This window comes from Nelusetta ayraudi, unplaced genomic scaffold (genome assembly GCF_046127955.1).
Source record: "Nelusetta ayraudi isolate G7.1 ecotype Tasmania unplaced genomic scaffold, CSIRO-AGI_Nayr_v1 ptg000134l, whole genome shotgun sequence".
In the NCBI taxonomy this organism is placed as follows: Eukaryota; Metazoa; Chordata; class Actinopteri; order Tetraodontiformes; family Monacanthidae; genus Nelusetta; species Nelusetta ayraudi.
This window is the reverse complement of record NW_027466184.1, coordinates 1,055,496-1,073,111: the sequence shown is the minus strand read 5'-3', so window position 1 is coordinate 1,073,111 and position 17,616 is coordinate 1,055,496. Positions and strand designations below refer to the sequence as shown.

Here is a 17,616-nt window from a genome sequence, read left to right as displayed (position 1 = left end):
TGCAAAGTTTAGGATGAGTTATCTCGCCTCAGGGGCAAGTTGTCACGAGACGACTGGCTTTGATACCATCACCTTAATAGCAACTGCAGACTGATCAGCGACCGTTGAGAAATCTTGTTTTTGAAATGTCTTTCGATGAACAAAAACTCTGGGACATATACACACGTTTGACTCAATGAGAAAAAAACACTCATGCAATAACTAGTAAAGAGGTTTGGTTTTTTATTTCAGGGAAAGAAAATCAAACGCTAACAACAGAGAACCAACTGAACCTCAAGCTAGAGTCAAAACGCAGCAAAACACAATAGATAAAGATGGAAAAAACAGCTATTTTCCAGCAGCCGTACACCAAATGGCACTTACAGCGGGCCGGCTTGAGGCCGCAGCAGCAGCGTCAATGTGTTCAGCGGCTGGTGGGCGGAGACCAGCAGAGCTCCGCCCCTTCCGGCGTCTCACAGAGCAGCAACTGCAGCTCGTCAATGCTGCCTGTTGTTCAAAACCGGTCCCGAATATCAGAAGACAGCACAAAGCGCACGGCCGAGAGGAAACTACATCATCGTCATCATCATCATCATCATCATCATCATCATCATGAAAGGAATGAATACTGAAGAGCCGGAGTGACGAGTCAAAGTGAAAAGCTTGGTCCATTTATCGGCAAAAAAAAAGAAAAAAAAAAAAGAACAAAATCAAGGAAAAGAGCAAAAAGTGATTCAGCATTTCCTTCAAACGATACAGCAATCACAAATATTCAAAAGGTACAGCAGGTTCACTAACAAAAATAAGAGAACAGATGATGTAAATCTAGCAATTCAACATCGAAAGCAGCCACCCTACTGGGAGGGTTAGAAACAAACTACAACAAAAAAGAAACGGAAGAAACTTCATTTTCACTTGAGATCTTGGACAAATCTAGTTTTAGCCCGGCAGTCACCGGAAGCGACTGCAGAGTCAAAAGTGCGGAAACAAGTTTATCGGCGCTCGTTACAGGTGGCTTCATGAGACACAGACATTCGTCTCTTCTCTGGAGTTTTTTTTTCAGGTCCAGCCAACAAAAAACTAACCTGTGACCTCTCACTCGCCGTCCGTGTCGGAACCTTTGCGCACATTCATGTCACGTTTGGAATTGCAACTTAGAACAGATTCCATAGAAGAAGAAAACCAAAAAAAAAACTAAATTAAACTACGATATCATTAATGACAATATGTACAATACCTACCATGCCACTCTTTTAAACAGAGCAGAGCTTAATAGTTCACACTAGGTTATCTTGCATCGTTTATTTATTTATTCTAAGTATTTTTACTTTTACTTCTTTTTTTTTTAATGGCCCGTGGTGGATTAGTTGTGAATCCCTGGATCTCAGTGTTCCTGACGTGAGAAGTTGGTTGAGTATTGTGAGTGTGCGTCACCTGTACGACATAAACCGACGCAACAACTGGTCTGTAGGAAGGTCTCTTTTTTTTCCTCTGAAAAAAAGGCGAGGGACAAAAACGCTACAGTCTGACGGAAGAATAGCTACGTCGTTTTTTGTTTGAGTTTTTTTTTTTTTTGTTTGGGATTTTTGTTTCAACTTTTTATTTTTTAACAAAAACCTTGTGAGAAACTGTACACGATATTAACAATTAAGATATGGCGAGACCACGGAGGACTTTTACAAACAAAAGAAGAAAAAGAAAAACTGCAGAATGTGTCTGTTCTTCACGCCGAAGGAGTCGGCGAACAGAAAGTGCAAACTGCGTTTTAGCGGCGTTGAGTTTAACGGGGAGAGGAATCTAAAAATCTACTTTTCAATGTGAACATAACAAGTTATTTAGCCCTGTTGCTGTTGGATACAACTGGTGTTTGATATTGTTGCACTTCATCAACAGCATTCACGCAACTACGGACCTTTTTTTCAAAACTGAATTTGTTTGCAAACAACACTCGCATTCGCATTTTACATTTCGACATCGATCTCACCTGTCATGCCAAATTCCAGTTGACAGTGCTTTTTTTAATCACCGTCAGAGCTTCAGAAAATCCCAAAAAAAAAGCAAGACAAAGAGGTGGGAGGTACAAGAGCATGGATCTGCTCTGCGAAACACCACCAAAGAAGATCAGGAGGAGAAAACTACAAAAATGGCCGCCGCTAAAGGGATCGGAGCGGACGCTGGCATAGCAGGCACAGCAGCTTTATCGGGTTGGATGTTCAAAAAGAAGAACTTAAACAGAGCGCTGAAGGTTTTCTCCTCTGGCTACCAACAGGGAGGCGATGTGGAGCAAACTTCGCAGCTTGCAACCAGTGCTAGCCTACCACACCGAACGTGACGAATGTGATTGGTCCAATTCAATGTGATTGCGAAGAGGTTGGGTCAAATCCTAGCCAAGGGCTAAGAAAGGTTGAAACAACGTGCAACACTTTGCGCCACTATAAGGGATACGAAACCAAACAAGACATTTCTTTTGAGCGCTAGTTAATGGACTGAAATTTGGTTACAGTGGCGTTACAGATGAAAAGATGTTTGCATGCAGAGGCACCTGGTTGAAAAGTTGGCCCACAAAGTGTCGGGACATGCTGAACATGTGGCTCCAAAAATCTGCTTTTTTTTTCTGCAGCAGGAAGTTAATAGTTAGAGAGGTTATCAAGTTCATTCAACATTCAGCGTTCTGCACGTAGTTGCATTCTATGAAAAAAAAAAAAAAAAACATCACCAATTTTGCTAAATCTACAGGATATACATTTATAATTTGTTCCAATTTGTATATGTTGAGAGCATTCCATGCAGTGTATAAAAGCCACACGGGCCAGAGACGTTCTATAGATATAGAGGGTTGCATAATAACTCGGTGGTCACCCATTTCTGAATATTTTTACTCACCAGCTAAGGTACTGGTTTGAGGTTAACCAAGCAGTCCGGGCAAAGTTAACAGAGTTAGCACTTTTTATTTAAAGTTAGGCAACTAGCAAAGAAACTACAGCTTACAATTCAGTTTGGTGCCCGTCTCCTCGAAGCAGAGCCTCGAGTGCTTAATACCTCCACCGAGCACGGGAAAATAGCCAGAACGCCTTTGAAATGGCCTTTGTTCCTACATGATGTTTAGGTGATTTGATAAAAATTGAATGGCATTTAAGTCACATGATATGTCCAGCATTAGTTTCAGGCTTTGTTGTTGATCGGTTTTAACTACACAGACAATGTGATGTTTTTTTTTGTTTGTTTGTTTGTTTTTAAGACACGTTCCTTTAAACTCAAGTTCTGCGCAGGCTACCCGCCTCAAATGTAAAACTTTAAACTGAAAACCTGGGAGAACAATCTAACACGGCTGCCTTGCATACTAACAATTAAAAAAGAAACGGACAGTCTGCTGTTCTGTTGTTTTGAACTACTTTTGTGTAAATTAGCCACTCCAACCATCTCGCGTAACCTCTACTAGCACAGACAAGGTTAGCATGTTTTCACACTTAAACCAACCCGCAACATATCGATATACCGGCCGGCATCGTCAACAACGCCAACAAAAACAATACAAGGCCATCATGTTGCATTTCAGACCAACTGCAACATTGTGCTCTGAAAATGTGACGCCGCTGCAACGGTTGAATTTGGGGACAAACAAGTGCGTCTTAGTCGTAATTTTCAACGTCAAGCGCGTTTAGCCACCATGCTAATGCCATGGAATACGATAAACCACAGTTCGAGTGGCAGCAACATACACAAATCTTTGGAGGTTTGGGGAGTGTAAACGCTCCAAAGACAGAGCTGACCGGTGTATTACGAGTGTCGAGGTGAAAATATGGTGAAAATATGGCCGCTTGGCCAATCAGCGGGAAAATGGGAAGGTTTGCAAAAATCCCTGGAGCAGGAGCCTGGATAGTCAGGACAACCCTGAGGCGCAAGTGTCAACGATTGTACTGCTCTTTGCATCGGTTGTGTTGTCGTGTTGTCGACTTCAAATGGTCGGAATGGAGGGAATCTGGCCAGGACAAATGAACGAGCAGTTCATTACTACTGAAAGTCTATTGGCTGTTGTTCATGGGGAGTCACATCTAATCTAATCTATCTAATCTAATGGGGGCCATTAGTTTTTATGATTTTTTTTTTTTTTTTTTTAAATGCTCTAATGAACGAAAATTCTTTCTCATTCAATTATTGAAACTATCTCAAAATACGAAACAACATCAAGTGGCTCTGTGGTGTTAAGGCAACAGCATTATAATTTGATTTCTCGAAAGCAATTGATACCCGTGGACGGAAAAAGAAAAAAACAACAAGGGTGACGCTAAAAGTAAAAAGAATGGGGCTCTGAACAACAGCATGTTTCTGTCTGTTATGCTGAAGAAATACAACCTACCGTTTGGTTAACAGAGGAGAGAGCTACCCTAACCTGTGGAAGAAAAACTGCCTGTCCGCTTGTTTGTGACGCTGACAGTAACACTAAATCGGATTGCTGTGTGTCCAGTATTTCTGCAAAATATGGCAATTGGGGCAGTAGGGGGGTGGGAAGTGGAGGGGGGGGTGGGGGTTAGTGGAAGTAAGAAGGGAGGGGCAGGGACGATGTCCCTGAGGACCCTCTACTGCTCGTCCTCCTCTGCGGGGTCGGAGCTGGAGGACAGTGGTGTGGCAGACCGAAGGTGGTTGGGAACCGGCTCCAGGCTCGGATCACTGCCCTGCGGGACGCCGCTCTGGGTGGGGTCGGGCAGGGTGAGCGTCTCGGGGGCGGACTTCTTGCGGGGTCGGTCCTTGGGAACCAAGAGGGACTCAGGAGCGTCGGTGCACATGGGCGTGGAGGGGGCACTGGCAGGGCCAGTAAGCGCGCAGGTGGACCGGGCGGTCTCGCTGATGGAGATGGACGGGGGGAACATGCCGATCTTCTGGTTGGTGGCCTCCTGGATGGTGCGCTCAAACTCCCTCACCTCATCCATCGTCATGTCTGGATTTGGCAAGGAGAAAACGGGAGCAGCGTCAGAACCTGAGGCTGAATTGAACTAGCAGCTTCCTGACAACCAACCCCGGAATTACAGCAAAACTGAAACAGGTATTTCTGAACAAACTGGCTGACTCACAAAACAATATTTTCAAAGGTTAAGTGTGCAATTTGAGAAGAAACAGCGACATCAAGTGGTCACATTTTAGATTGCAGCGCTCTTTCGCTCACACTCCCTCTCCCAAGTTTGCCAGTGAACTACGGTGGTCTGCAAGCAACAAACTGGATACCTCGTCCACATTCTTCTTCATGAGCAGTTACCCTAAATACTAAACACGCTGTCAGTCAGCTGGATTGTCCACACCAGGTTTTCCTAAGAAATATGGCAGTGCAAGATGGCAGCTAACTGTAAGCAAGACCTTTGATCTATGTATAGTCTTATATATATATATATGTGAGAACCATTCTAAGGGTAGGATAAACAAATTACTTTTACTATACTGCCAGTATACACTTTCATTCATGTACTTATATTAAGCTCTTACCAAAATAAAAATCTTAAATCGGGCCAAATATTACACACCGGACCTTTAAATAATCTGACCCACTCCTTTCAAACTCATCACTCGCTGGTTTTACAATTCAGTCCTTTCACAAAATAAAAGTAGGATTTCTGAGGGTACAATTGTGCTTTGTACGTGTTTCCATTGGAGGGCGTTTTAGGCGCAAATGTCGTAATTCCCATCAAGTCCCGTGTCCCGCTGGAAGAAGGATTGACGCTTAAAACGCTGTCGAGCGCTGGTAGAATTTTTACATCCAAAATAGTTTTCATCTGCTGCTACGTCTGGTGTTTGGCCTCTGACTTCAGAATCAGAGCAAGTGCCGTCTCTGGTCTTCCGGTCAAAGTCATCCAAGTCAGTTTCATTAGCTCCAGACTCGACAGCCTCCTTCCAAAAATGATGACTAGCCCCAGCTGTCTGCAATGTTAAAAACCTGAACCTGTTGGAAAGAAGGTTGGTCTGCATCGCTGGTTTTTCTGCAAAGGTTGCTGTTTTGTTTCGCGACGACAGATCATGAGGTAAAGAAAGAGGCAATGGCGTGGGGGAAGAATGAAAGAAGGGCACATACACTTGCTGGCTCATGGATCTCTATGTCATCCAGTGAAGATGTTGTGGTGGTGGAATGCTCGGGTTGCTCGTGGCAGTTTACAACCTTAATGTTGGTTTTCTCATGCATTTGTCTCTCGAAATCCCGCACGTCATCCAAAGTCATATCTGGAAGAAGGGGTGGGGGGAGGGGACAGGGGAGAAACAGGGGGCGGGGGGGGGGGGGGGGGGTACCAGGGATGAGATGTCGGTGATTCAGCTTCAGACTGACTCTCCAGTCAGATGGACAGATTGGGGGGGGCGGGGTGTGGGGGGGTGTTAGGCGGGAGGCGTGAGTGAGCGGAGAGCGAGAGCGTGACGTTAGCTTGAACCAGGGAGCCGTTCCAATCCAAGCCACCGCCATCAAAGAGAAGGAAGGAGGGGCATGGGGATGAAGAGAAGCAAAAGAGTGGAGGATGTAATCAAGCATGAAGGATCCACACCAGAGAAGAAGAAGAAGAAGAAGGAGGAAGGAGGAGGAGGAGGAGGAGGAAGAGAGGTTTGATTACTGGCTGTCCAGGTAGTCGGACAGGGCAGCCGTTCAATAAAGACAAAGGGAAGAGGAGAATTTTTTTTTTCCTCTTCATCTCCGTCCTCTGAAGCTGTCGATGCTCCAGCATGCCGTGCAGCCAAAAAAAAAAAAAAAAACAGGAAAAGCTTTCATGTTTCAGTCACAGCAACTTAAAAAAAAGAAATATTTTCTGAGCTTGACGCTCATGGGAAAGAAAAAAAAAAAACCAACTCCCTCGACGTGAAACAGGAACATGTGAGGAGGTGTCACTTCACTCGTGTGCGTTTGCGGTGAAGGATCCGGAGAAGTCGTGTTAAAAGGGTTTGAAGGTGAGAGAAGGGGGCGGGGTTAGATGCAGGCGGTTCGGTCATGCACATTCACCGCAGTCAAGAGCGTTGTCAGAAAACAGAGGCGGAGCTTCAGGCCGAACTTTTCCAGATTCGCTTTAAAATGCTGGAAGAGTTTCATGACACGTGGCAGACGTATTAAACGTACGGGCAGGACGACAAGTGAGCATCGGTGAAAGCACAATCGCAAACTGGACAAAACTGGCATCGTTCAAGAGAGCTTTACCTTAAAGGGACAATACGCATTTCTTTTTTTTTTTTTTTCACAGCTGAAATTATTCTGGATAATCCTATTTTCAACCCTTTTTATACCCCTAATGTAAATAAAAATGAACCGTACAATTTTTATTCACATTTTATGCATCTTGATTAGTTTATTGAAATTTGAAACTCAATTTTGCATGTGTGCAATATTAAGTTATTTCATGTATAGTATTAAGCTTAGCTTGTTCCATATTGGGGTTGAAGAAAAAACTTGTTTGGGACCATATATATGAAAAGGTTCACTGTTCCATCTGGAGGAAGATTTCTTCAGTAAATATCAACGTTGGCCCAGGGACTTTGTCCAAGTTATATATTTTGGCCCCACTGTGTGTTTGACTGCGACAGCCCTGATCTAAAAGCCAGCTAACGTTAAACAAAACCACTTTTATGTTTTAGCAGAATTCTTTTTCGGACTTGCTAGCTAAGGTTAGCATTCACCTGACCTTATTTACTTTTTTTTTATGACCTCACGTCCAACGCTGATAAAAAAAAAAAAAAAGAAGAAAAATCACATATTGCCCCATTTTTAAAAAGTCGGGGGAATTAAACATTTTTCTGTCTGCTCCTCTGCAGGAACTCACCGATCCACTCGTCCACCCAGGCGAAGGCCTGTCGGTGACCCAGCAGCAGCACGTCACGGATCACCTGCAACAGCGGCAGAAAGCGTTCATGTGATGGCGGCAGAAAACAAAAAACTCATTGCTAATGCAAACCTTCAAAATTTCTTTCAAAACGCTGACGGCTTTCGCTCTCGGGAGGCTGCGGCTGCCAGAAGGAACTCTAGCGCAAAAAAAGGTTTTGGCGAGCAAATTTTATAGCGAGATGCTTTTTCTTTTCTTCTTCTTCTTCTTCTTCTTCTTCTTCTTCTTCTTCTTCTTCTTCTTCTTCTTCTTCCTGGTGGTGTTGCTGCTTCATTACAAGCAGAAAAAGACCAACAGGAAGCAGGTCAGCCGATCCGATTCTCCACCAATCAGAGCGGAGAAAAGCCGTTTCTCCTTCCAGTGTGCATGAAACGGTTTAGATCTTCATTTTTAAAAGTTTTGCATGCCGAGTTACATAGACAGGCAAAATTAGCCCTTTGTTTACAGCCTCCTGCTGAAACTGAAGCTTCGTTGTTCCTTCCGCACGCTTGGATGAGGACAAAAACAAAGTGGCCTCTCAGGGGCGGAGCCAACACCTGGTTGGGGGTGTGGTCACTGAACCGATCGGTGCCTTTCGTGACATCACAAAATGCCGATTTCTACAACGGGACAAACGATACGGGACAAAACGAAAAAAAAAACAAATTGGATTTTTCTGCGTACGGGACCTTAAAAGTTTCATTTCTTTTTCCCAAGAGAAGGCGCCTCAAAAAAAAGCACTCTGGGTGACATTTCCACACCGTCCGGTCCGGTGGGCCACTCGGGAGGCTGCGTGCACCTTGTGTATGAACTGCTCCACCCGCGTCTGCAGACCCCAGACCTCGAACTTGACGGTGACCAGCTTGTAGGAGCACATGATGGGGTTCTGGGAGTCCCGCCAGCCCTCCTGCAGCATCCCGCGGGACGTCTTCTCCGACTTGAAGTACCGCAAGTCCTGCACGCGCACACACACACACACACACGCACACACACGCACACGCAGGCACACACACAGGCACACGCATTACAAAAATCCCCCCCGCTGACCTGAAGGCAGAACTGTTCCTGTACTGACGTGGGCGACAAGCTAAAATTAGACTTGTGACCGTTTACATTAACCTCTAGATTCTTCCTCTCGCTCTCACACACACACACACACACACACACACACACACACACACACACACACACACAAAGAGAGGATGAGATGCCCTGCTGATATTCACCAGGAAGGAATGAAGAAGGAAGTAAGAAATAAGGGAAGGGATGAGGAAAGGAAGGAAGAAAAAAGGAGTGAAGAAAGGAAGGCTCAGAACTGAAGGAGGAAGGAAGGAGGGAGGGAGGGAGGGAGGGAAGGAAGGAAGGAAGGGATGAGTGAAGGAAGGAAGGAAGAAAAAAGAGTGAAGGAAGGAGGGAGTGAAGGAAGGAAGGGATGAGTTAAGGAAGGAAGAAAAAAGGAGTGAAGACAGGGAGGCTCAGAAATGAAGGAGGGAGGAAGGAAAGAAGGAAGGAAGGAATGAGTAAAGGAAAGAAGAAAAAAGGAGTGAAGGAAGGAAGGAGGGAGAGAGGGAAGGAGGGAGGGAAGGAAGGAAGGAAGGAAAGAAGGGATGAGTGAAGGAAAGAAGGAATGAAGGAAAGGATGACTGAAGGAAAGGATGACTGAAGGAAGGAAGGAAGAAAAAACAAAGGCTCAGAAGTGAAGGAGGGAGGCTGCAGCAACAAGAGATGAGGGATCATCACGAATCGCTGCAACAACTTCACACATACGCACACACACACACACACACACCTCAGACTCTTTGTAGTAGCGATCGGGAATCTCGTCGTAGGCGATGTCGACGAAGCACACCTCCCTCTCCTGCTCCTTCAGCTCGCTGTCAAAGATCTGCAGACGACAGGGGAAAAAAAAACACAAACCAAATTAATTTTCACCCCGAAGCAACCGAGGGGGGAAATAACCCTGCCTGCGAGCGGAGACACAGCAGCTCCTCCTCAGAGCTTCATCTTACTGATCCCCCCTTAAAACTCCAACAGCAGGGTCGCGCGAATGTGAACCTCTGAGTGTATTTCCTCCAGTGGCCACCAGGTGGGGGTCTACGCTCACATCAAGCTGCGTTAATGAACTGAATCACTGAATCACTCTGTGTGTGTGCGTGCGTGTTTGTGTGTGTGTGTGTGTGTGTGTGTGTGTGTGTGTGTGTGTGTGTGTGTGTGTGTGTGTGTGTGTGTGAACCATTTTGGCGTCCTTACCATTCACTCCATTAGTTTTAATGCTTTTAATTTGATGAGTCCTCACCCCTCCCACCCCCCTTCTTCCCCTCCTGCACTCCCTGCCCCCCTCCCCCGACAATTAATCACCGTTCAATTTACATCCTTCCGCTATGATGGATCAGCGCTGTATAGTTATTGTTCTTTATTTTATTAATGTGTGTGCGTGCGTGCGTGTGTGCGTGTGTGTGTGTGTGTGTGTGTGTGTGTGTGTGTGGGTGTAGATGGGTGGCTTTCAACAGGCCACAGGTTTAATTTCATTTCATTTTTCGTCTTTCAGCAACAAAGAAAAGCAGCAATTTTGTGCTGATGCGATTTTTGTGGAATTTTTCTGCAGCCTGGTTTTATTATTAAAAAACACATAATTTGTGATGTATAATTTTATGGAATTTTTCATTTATTCATTTATTTATTTATTTTGCTGCGTTGTCACCCAGCAGCCGAATATATTTTGTAATATACATAGATTTTTTTTTATTTTTTTATTTGCAGCTGAATTCATAATGCAGTCCCTTACACTGTGGAATGCCTGTTTGCTTCCTGTTCATCACTGAATGAGTGAATGAGTGAATGAGTGAATGAATGAATGAATGAATGAATGAATGAGGTCTTTTGCCATTTTGCTCTCTTTGTGTCTCACGCCGTCGCAGTGTTGCCTGAATGTGTGCGGAAAAAGGTTGACATGTCAACACGCATGAGCGCAACCAAGCCAGGGGCGCGCTGAGAGGGGGAGGCGGCGTGGGGGGGAGGGTTAGAGGAGCAGTGAAGAAGGGAAATAATGAGGAGGAGGAGGAGGAGGAGGAGGAGGAGAAGCTGAGAGGAGGAATTTAGTGTCTCTCACGACAAATGATCTAAAAATACAAAGTCGATCTCTGGAAGACCTTTATTTTTATGGGATGATGTTGTTATGTTTTGTTTCTATGTGTTTTACATGAGCTGCTGGATACAACAATTTCCCCATTGGGATAAATAAAGTATCTATTATCATTATTATTATCATTATTATTATTATTTAGCCCGCTGTTTGCAGCCTCCTGCTAAAATGCTGCTCTGCTGGACCTTTCACACTTGCTGAAAGGGGAACAAAAACAAAGAAGGCGAAGCTGGGCCGGGGGCCGGGGGCAGGGGGCGGGGCCGTTGTGCTCTCCCCACCAAGTGGAGAGTGCATTTTGTGACATCACAAGGGGGCTAATTCCCAGTGCCACGTCTGTTCTTTCTCAGAAACGGAAGAGAAGATCTATTTTGCAGAAGTCTCCTCCCCGTGAGGAGCCTCACTTCTTCACTCTGGACGTCAGCCGTCGTTGACCCGGCGAACCGTCTGTCTCGTCTCTCTCGTCTCTCTCGTCTTCAAGAGGCGCAAAAAAATGAAAAACCCACTCAAATTAAAACAGTTTTCTTCTCCGTCATTGTGAGGGACGACGAGGAGGCAGCAGCCCTAGGGGGCTGTCAGAGAGTGTGTGTGTGTGCGTGTGTGTGTGTGTGCGTGTGTGTGAAGTTGTTGCAGTGATTCGTGATGATCCCTCATCTCATAATGCAACGTTGCTGCAGCCTCCTTCCTTCCTTCTTTCCTCCCTTCCTTCCTCCTAACCTTCCTTCCTTCCTTCCTTCCCCCTAACCTTCCTTCATTCCACCCTCCCTTCCTTTCTTGCCTCCTTCCTTCCTTCAATCCTCCCTACCGTACTTCATCCCTTCCCCTTTTCCTTCCTATCTTCTTTCCTTACTTCCTACTAACCTTCCTTCCTTCAATCCTCCCTACCTTACTTCATCCCTTCCCCTCTTCCTTCCTTCCTTCCTTTTTTCCTTCCTTCCTCCTAACCTTCCTTCATTCCACCCTCCCTTTCTTTCTTGCCTCCTTCCTTCCTTCAATCCTCCCTATCTTAATTCATCCCTTCCCCTCTTCCTTCCGTCCTTCATTCTCTCCTTCCCCTGTTCCCTCCTTCCTTCCCTTGATCCTTCCATCCTTCCCCTCTTCCTTCCTTCCATCCTTCTTTGCTTTATAAATCCTTTCCTTGCCTTGAATCCTACTCGAACCGTCGACACTGACGACGCCTTTTAATTTCTGGGGGGGGGGGAATGAAAGGTTTTCCGGTGCGTGCTGAGAAAACAAAGTGACAAAACAGTGTTTGTGAATGTTGTGCAGAGCATCCTGTTTGTGTGTGTCCCCTGAAGATGTTGCACGTAAAAGTGTAAAAAAAAGAAAAAGGAAAAAAAAAAAAAAAAACCCCGCTGCTGTTGTTTCTGCGTCTCTCCTCACGTGCACAAAAAGGCCTTTCATGCACGTTCATGCACCAAAATAGTTTTGTTGGGGGAAGAAAAGAAAAAAAAACCCTCCGATCCGTCAGCAGCCGTCACTGCTGCTTCTCCTGAAAACAGCCGCCAGTCAAAAGGAGGCGCGTCGCTTTCATCCAAACCATCCAGAGCAGTTTAAAAGCATAAAGCCAAATATGCATATACATGTATGTAGATATACATATATCTACATCTATCTATCATATATCTATCTATCTATCTATCTATATTTTATATGTATATGGATGATGATGATGATGATGATGATGATGACGATGATGATGATGATGACAATGGAGGGAAAACAAGAGAAAATGAGGAACATCAGATGCACCGGGTGAGGCGTGGAGCTCGACAAGGTGCAGCTGCGCTGACCCACTTGTAAAGAACCACAAAGAAACCACAAACACCAGAGAAACCACGGACGTGAAGCAGGATAAAGAAAGAGGGAAAATAAAAAGTGGGCTTGTCGGATAAAAATCAGCTGTTTTTTTTGTTTTGTTTTTTACCACGCACGCGTGCACACACACACGCACACACACACACGCACACACGCACTCACAGGTACTACTCACTTTGTCATTGGAGCCTTTGTTGTCCTCGTACTTGGTCTCTATGTGGATGGAGAACTTGGGCAGGAAGGAGCACTGGGGGGGGGAAAGTTGTGATTTAAAAGCTTTGTGTGTGTGTGTGTGTGCGCGCGTGCGTGTGTGTGTGTATGTGTGTGTGACAACGTTCCGCAAGCATTGCAAGTCTTTTTCATTGGTCTAGTTTTTCATTTCTTGCAGATAAAATGAACAAACAAACAAACAAACAAATAAATAAATAAATTAGACCCGATCCTTTCTTGATTAGCAGAACCTAAAACCGTTGTGTCGAAGATGCTCTCGCTTCTAAATTCTTGGAAACACAGAAAAAACATAGAAAAAAGAAACTGGAAGGTAAGAAAACGGACAGCGTTCACTGTGGCCAATCAAATCTCTTCACCAGTGGGACAAGTGGGACACACGAGGGTTCCTGCCGCGGCGCCTCCTGCAGGCAGCTGCACGCACGTGTCTGAAAAACGTCACTGCCTATTAGACCCAAGCTTCTTTTTTTTTCTTTTTTTTGTCGCGTTTCTGAAGGTTAACCACAGGTCACAAACCTTAAGGCAGCAGTACTGTGTGTATGTGTGTGTGTGTGTCTGTGTGTGTGTGTGTGTGTGTGTGTGTCTGTGTGTGTGTGTGTGTGACAGCAGCGCACTGAATAATTCAGTCGGCTGTAAAAGGTGAACGTCAGGGCAACGCACGTCGTTTCCGTATAAACATTCAGCTTTTTATCCGCGGCGGAGCTCATGAATACATCAAACACAGATCCAGATAAGATAGACACCTCTGTACTGGAAGAATTTGACTGTCTGGCAGCCCAGAGAGGGTTAAGGCTCTTTTTCAAGTGTAGCAATTTGACTTTTTGCTGTTTTTCCTTCTTATGTTTTATTTTTTCCCACATCAAAATAGAGTGCGAGTGTGAGTAGAATAATTTTAATCATCTTGTATAGTGACTGTTAGCGTAACTGCACAGCGCCAAAGGGTACGAGGGAGAAAACTCAAATTTAATTGCAATCTTAAAAAAATCTGAATCAACGTTAAAATTTTAGAATCAAAATAATACATGAAAAAGCAGTTTGATCAAAATTGGCTAGCTGTTGTGAAGTGACTTTGATAGCTTTGATAGCTCAAGTAACTAATTCACGCTGTAGTAACTCAAGCAATGACTATTTTTTTATGAAGTAAGAAAACACCCAATCTAATGAGTGAAAGTAAAGAAAATAGAGTAAAATAAAAATTTAGCAGTAAAAAGTTTTGATACCTCACACAATTTGGCCACAAGGGGCACTAGCATCCATGTGCATCGAGTGTACTTACTGTGTATTCTGTGTGTCGCGGTTGTGGTTCAGCAGAAACACCAGGTCGAACCAGAACACGAGAGAAACACAGTTCCGTTTAGAATGGAACAGAATGGAATATATGCATATATACAGCAAAAACATAGTGCAAAGAATATAAGTAATTAAAACTAAATAAATGAAATAAAATCAAAGCTGCAAGCAGCGTTCAAGGGACTGAGCCCGACGTGGTCGACGCCCATCAATGACATCCGAGACCTGCTCTGTTCCAGAGCTGGTCTTATCGCTGGGGCTCAGTCCCAAATAAAATATTTTTCAAGAAAGGAAAAACAAGACATTTACATCTTATGGACATTGGACTATATACAATCTTCATTTCACCAATGCTGAAGCGGTTTCAGCCATTTCGAAACAAACAAACAAACAAACAGTCAAAGATCAGATCAGATGAGCAGCTGGATGGCCTCACTGCCCTCACCTGTCACGGTGAAGGGGTAGTAGTTCCAGGCTTTCTCTGTCACATAGAAGATCTTGGGGACCACCGCTCGAGCCCAGCTTGGTAGTTTACTGCAGGAGAGACGGTCAATCGGTCAGGGGATGGAAAACTGTTCCCTCTGGCTCAGGGGTGTCAAACTCAGTTTGGTTCACGGGCCACACAGAGCAAAATCTATTCCCAAGCAAAACTTCCAGTTGTTTTCTTTGTTTTACTTTGTTCGTGTTCTTTGAGCACTCTGCAGTCTGCATCAGTGTTGCCAACTCCTCAGTAAGGAAAGTCGCTATTGGCTGTCCTGAAAGTCGCCAGAAGTCGCCAAATGACGTCTAATTTGCATGATTGACAATTTGCACTTGATCGCAACGTGACAACACCAGGAAAAGTCGCTAGATTTGTCGCTAGTCGCTTTTGACAAAAAATAAAAGTCGCCATGGGGAGAATAGCGACTTTTTTGTTGGGGAAAGTCGCCAAGTTGGCAACACTGCTCTGCATCGGCTTGGTCTGTTTCGACAGAGACATTCTGGGGCAATGAGGGTAGCCAATAGGAGACGTTCTGAGGCAATGCGGGCAGCCAATAGGAGACATTCTGAGGCAATGAGGGTAGCCAATAGGAGACGTTCTGAGGCAATGAGGGTAGCCAATAGGAGATGTTCTGAGGCAATGAGGGGAGCCAATAGGAGACTTGATTGGCTGTACTTGTGCCGATTTGCTCAGCCCCAGTATTGAGTTTGTTTGCGAAGCAGAAACAATATTGTGACACCAAGTGGACACATTGAGAACAGCACTTTCTTTCATTGAAAAATTGCAGTTTTTATATTTTGCAAAATCATCTTGCGGGCCGGATCAGGCCCGCAGAGTGTTTTTTTCCGGCCCACGTGCCGTATGTTTGACACCCCTGCTCTAGCTGGTCAGAAGGGGAATAAGACTTTGGAAAGCAAAGCAGACAAAAACTGATCAACGCTAAAAAAAAAAAAAAAAAAAAAAAAAAAAAGACTGCAGTGGAATTAACATCCAGAAACATTGCCCCCTGCTGGTCTGTTTGGCCTCGGCCATCATGCAGCACATTAACGGCTAATTAGCGTCCATATGCAGTATTAGCCTTACGCAAAAAACGCAAGAGAAAAAAGTGAAAAAAAACGATTGCTACAAATTCAGCAAGTTTTTACAAGCGCTATGCTATTCTATTAACTTGATTTTGCATTGTATTTGCTCTCCAGGGATGTAGAGACTTGTTTGGCTGGACGGACAGACGGACGGATGGACGGACCGATGAACGGGGGCGGTGCCCATTTTTCCTCATAAGACTGAATCTTGTTAGAAAAGACTTCTGAAAAGTCACTCGGCGTCCCCATCCCGTTAGCATCCCAGCGCTACCCGCTCGCTACCGGTGATACCTGCGTAGCTAGCGGCGTAGCTAGCGTGCGGTGCTATCCCTGCCGGGTGCCGATGAGTCCCGCTTGCAACGTCGTCGGCTGATTGACACTCGGACATCTCTGTCTATTTCGCTAGACACAATAGAGGAGCTTCATTTGTGAGACGGGTCGGAGAAGAAGGCTCGGGCGCTTTATCGCTGCCACCGTTTGATTGACGTGGAAAGAAATTACGGACGGAGACGACGACGGCTGCGAGGAAAAAGTGCGGCTGGGACAATCACGCGAGCTGTTGGTTGTCGCTCCATCTCTACCTCCTCCCACAGCCCATCTGTTGAGTTCTGCCCACTCTCTCTCTCTTCTCTCTATCTATCTATCTCTGTATCAATCTATCTTTCTCTCTCACTCTCTCTCTCTCTCTTTTCCCACTCTTAATTTTGCAACGAAGATCTTTTTTTTTTTTTCCTTCTGGTGCAGCAGGAGAACGATGCCAAGCCTGGAGGCCCAGTGGGCTGCGTCTCTCTCTCTCTCTCTCTCTCTCTCCCTCTCTCTCTCTCTCCCTCTCTCTCTCACTCTTGCCAATTTTAAAAGCTAAAAACATAATTTAGAAAAAGAAAGTTAGTGCACTCTGGTTTTGCAGGATCGATCCAAGGAACAGCCAAGACAAGTTTGTGCGTATATGTGCGTGTGTGTGTGTGTGTGTGTGTGTGTGTGTGTGTGTGTGTGTGTGTGTGTGTGTGTGTGTGTGTGTTAAACAGGCCGAGTGCAGCGTGAGGAAGATTGCGAGGACTCAGCGGTGTCGCTCCAGATTGACGCCCCCTGCTGGCGAGTCGCAGAGAAGCGTTATGTTGGTTGGAATTTCTCAGCAGGGACACAAAACTCCTCCTCCCCTCTCCCTCCACCTCCCCTTCCTCCTCTTCCTCCTCCTCCTCTTCCCCCCTCTTGAACTTCATCTCTCCGTCTGCGCTCAGCTTGAGACATTGCGGGCGGCGACAAATTGATACAAACTCCTTTAAGCTAAGAGGGTCGAAGTTCTGCTGAGTCGACGCCGACACGCCGGGGCGCTGACGCTGTGATTTCTGGCCTCGCTCAAATTTGTTCAATCATCCTTTCGCCGCCTCCTCTTCCTCCTCCTCACAGATATTTTGTAACTGAACCTCTTCACACAGGGATGAAGCCGGAAAAAAACAAAAACAAATGAAATAACGTCCGTTAATGTCCGGTGAATTTTAAGTAACGTTTGAAAATTTGAAATAAATTTAAAAAAAAAAAGACTTGGGAAGTCATTTGCTTGCTAACAAACAACGCCGTGGAGAGCCGTCCAATCACGTCGCTCCGTGGCGGCAGGAGGACGAGTCGGGAGGAGAGCCGTCAGCTGGCCGAGTTGTGATGATTCTTCCAGCAGGTCGGCTGGGGTCGACCAATTGGAATGCTGACGCAGCTCACCATCAGTTTTAGCGACATTTCACACATTAGCTCACTTTCCGAAAAGACAAACTTTTTTTTTTTTAATGA

The 17,616-nt window shown here is 45.2% G+C and overlaps 1 protein-coding gene and 1 long non-coding RNA gene across 3 annotated transcripts in view; both read right to left on the bottom strand.

The window, feature by feature from the left end:
• Positions 1-197: 197 nt before the first annotated feature.
• Positions 198-17,616, bottom strand: part of LOC142904880 (cytoplasmic phosphatidylinositol transfer protein 1-like) — a 52,106-nt gene continuing 34,687 nt past the window's right edge. The window contains exons 3-10 of one of the 2 annotated variants that reach the window (XM_076051255.1): positions 14,717-14,805; positions 14,258-14,265; positions 12,929-13,000; positions 9,586-9,681; positions 8,596-8,751; positions 7,758-7,821; positions 6,038-6,183; positions 4,773-4,915 (exon numbers count right to left, since the gene is read on the bottom strand). In XM_076051255.1, the coding sequence (XP_075907370.1) occupies positions 4,910-4,915; positions 6,038-6,183; positions 7,758-7,821; positions 8,596-8,751; positions 9,586-9,681; positions 12,929-13,000; positions 14,258-14,265; positions 14,717-14,805 (637 nt within the window). In that variant the 3' untranslated portion in view covers positions 4,773-4,909. Of the gene's footprint in view, positions 4,916-6,037; positions 6,184-7,757; positions 7,822-8,595; positions 8,752-9,585; positions 9,682-12,928; positions 13,001-14,257; positions 14,266-14,716; positions 14,806-17,616 lie in introns of both variants that reach the window. The other variant, XM_076051256.1, reaches the window with a different exon arrangement.
• LOC142904882 (uncharacterized) lies at positions 10,247-11,885 on the bottom strand. The gene is made up of 2 exons (XR_012929473.1): positions 11,653-11,885; positions 10,247-11,620 (listed from the first exon to the last, which is right to left on the bottom strand). It is a non-coding gene; the product is annotated as an uncharacterized LOC142904882 (long non-coding RNA).